The sequence below is a fragment of the Verticillium alfalfae genome, genomic scaffold (genome assembly GCF_000150825.1).
Source record: "Verticillium alfalfae VaMs.102 supercont1.1 genomic scaffold, whole genome shotgun sequence".
NCBI classification, from domain to species: Eukaryota; Fungi; Ascomycota; class Sordariomycetes; order Glomerellales; family Plectosphaerellaceae; genus Verticillium; species Verticillium alfalfae.
This window is the reverse complement of record NW_003315038.1, coordinates 2,789,694-2,792,484: the sequence shown is the minus strand read 5'-3', so window position 1 is coordinate 2,792,484 and position 2,791 is coordinate 2,789,694. Positions and strand designations below refer to the sequence as shown.

The following is a 2,791-nucleotide window of genomic DNA, read 5'->3' as shown; positions in this document are numbered from 1 at the left end:
TATTTAGTTTCAATCGGGTGGCAGGAACACGGTTCGACAGGAATGATTCAAGTTGGGACCCCATGCAAACTCTTTGATTCGGTCCGATTTATTTGGCGGGAATACGAAGAAAGAGAAATGCTTCCGCGGGCTGATTGTTGACATTGACTCGGACAGTCGTGTTGATTTTTCCTTGATTGTCAAAGTCAAAAATGAGCTTCTTTTACCGAAATTTGCCGCTACAGCAGCCCGAGAGACGACTCCTGACAAATTATACGTGAGGGACTGGAGTAGTGGCACGCTGATGTCGTACTCATCAAGGAACATTGCCACATTGACTCTGAAGGATGACATCCTTCCCGCAATGCTGTGGTCGTCGCTGTGTGTCGGCGGGCTAGATGGAAGCTGCTCTTTCAATTGGTAAAGCTGGGCAAGCTCATCTTTGACCAAAACATCGACGACTTCGAGGAGCACTATTGGGTCTTGCCGCACCACAAGGGTGAGGGACTGGCTGCTTGCTGTTGACTTAATTGTGTGACAGGACACGACGTCAAGCTCTTGCAGTTCGTGGGAGATGAAGACACTCGGGTTGCGTAGCTGGAACATGCCCAACAGTTGGGAGCGGTGGTGGAGCCTGGAGGTGACAGCGTCACAGCTCAGGATGAAATTCAGCGAGGTGCTTTCATCTTCGAGCGAATGGGTGAGCAAGGACGCCTTGAGATTGTTTCCCAAGATTTTTGCACTCAGGTTGATCGTATCAACTTCGACTGACCCCCTCGAGAGAGCCATGACAACATGCATCGGTGGACGAGCCTGCACGTCACTCGTGCGGTCCGGTGCTGCTTCCGTGGAAGTTTGACTTGCAGGACTGTCTCGCCGCCTAGATCCGTTGTACAGCCGGAGTAAAACATCTGCGAGCTCGCACAGTTCCCAGTTGAGGTTGATTGCCGCATCGTTGCAGTTGATATTGAGGACAGGCATGTTTCCGGGTTCAGTCGTCTTGCGAGCTGTGTCATTTGGCTTCTTCTCAAGTCTCGCAGTCAGCTCTGATAGGAACAGCCTGTTTTGTTTCGGACCAGGATCTAGAATCAATTGGACTTCTCTGAGCCGGAAAGCAACCAGCAAGGGCATGATTGGCTGTGGAGTGTTTCCATGGTCAGGAGCTCCTCCGAAAACGCTGGCGATGAGCTGAGAGCCAGGAATATTGTCCAAATCCCACCCACGCCAGCGTTGAAAAGAGCTAATCACCTGCTCCCTCGCATGCGGCGGTACAGTGATGGTATTGCTTAAAGACTTGTAAAGCAGACGGTCCCGGACTGTGGCAGGGAGCCAGACGTATATCTGACGCAGTCGAACGGCTAACTTCCACGCATCAGCAGTCCGTAGATGGCCAGCCGCGGACCGCAAAACAGCTGATGGGCGGACAAGGAACGTCGGATCAGGCGCTGTCTGCCCCTCCGTCACCAATGTATGTATCAAGAGCTTCATCCGCCGTTCATGGTGAGCTACCGTTTCGCTCAGTAATTCACCCAATTCGGAAGCCACTAAACCGGTCCGGTGGACAAGCGACGCGAGGTAGTCGACTTTTCCAGACGCTGTACTGCTTCTGATAGCATCAATTTCTCCGTCGATGTACGTGACATCTTTGGACCCGACGGAAAGCACCACGCGATCAACTTCTGCCATGACCGCGGCTTGATTCTCGGCAAGTCCAGGCGAGCGCTCCGCAACTGAAGCTTCGGCAGAGCCGAGTCTCAGCATGAGGGACGTCTTTGTCTGCGCTGCTATTGATCGTCCTTTATCAAGAGACTGCGCTGTTTTCGATGCTGATCGTGATGTTAAAGCAAGTCGCGAAAAGGTGATGTCGTACTGATCACAGGCATTTTGAGCCACTTCAGGGTTATCATTTTCTGCATTGAGGAAGCGAATGCTTGCTCGCGGAATTTTAAGTAGTACATCTTTGATGTGACTTTTGACCTTGGCTTGTTTCTGTTCGTCGACCAAATTTGTAACAGCATTCATCTGAAGAGAGTCCAAGATGTCCTCTGGGTCCGTCGGCTGTAAAGCTGCAATCAGCCCTGAGACGTAGCGCACTGATACTGGGTTCAAGCACGCCGTGATGCCTGAAGGGAGTTCGATAATTGTACTCGAATAAGCGTTGTCGTCACTGAGAACATCAGTATCAACATCATCGAGGCCGAATGTTGTTGCGTCGCCACCTGCGTCGAGGTCTCTCAGGTCAAGACTGGGAGCTGGCGATCCGCTTGTCCCTGGTTGAGTATGCTCAAGAGGGAAGTGGGGAGGATGGAACTGGCTGGAAAAAGCCATGGATGAGTGTTGATCTCGACCATGATTCTCGCCTAACATGCCATACACTGACGGTTGACGGCCAGTAGATGCTGAGAGGTCCCTTCGTGATCTGCCGATTGATCCAGAAGGGGTCATGGCTCTACTATCTCGGAAGGAGTGGTTTGACTTGGGATATCCCGCCAACAGCCGCGTCTTGTCTGTGGAAACATTGCTGTCGTTGCTGGTTGCTGTGGATATGGACAGGAACGAGCTTTTGTGGCGAAGGCTCCGGGAATTGTTTGACGGAATCGTGGACGCTCGAGAGCTCGATTGCTCATCATCATGTTCCATCACCGCGGGATCGGGAATGATGGGAGGAGCTGTCGCTGGGGCATCGATGGGATCTGGGACCAGCTCGTCAAGGACACCCGGCAGAAGAAGAAAATCAGTCCTGTGTGTCCGTTGATCCTCTCTTCGGACCCAGCTCCTGCTGCAATTTACGCTCTTCAGAGAAATTGAACTT

The 2,791-nt window shown here is 52.1% G+C and overlaps 1 protein-coding gene across 1 annotated transcript; it reads right to left on the bottom strand.

The window, feature by feature from the left end:
• Nucleotides 1–9: 9 nt before the first annotated feature.
• VDBG_00847 (conserved hypothetical protein) lies at nucleotides 10–1,895 on the bottom strand (the record flags this gene model as incomplete). Its single annotated transcript, XM_003009118.1, has 2 exons — nucleotides 10–1,793; nucleotides 1,850–1,895. 2 exons carry the CDS (start codon nucleotides 1,893–1,895, stop codon nucleotides 10–12), a joined length of 1,830 nt encoding a protein of 609 aa, XP_003009164.1.
• Nucleotides 1,896–2,791: the final 896 nt, after the last annotated feature.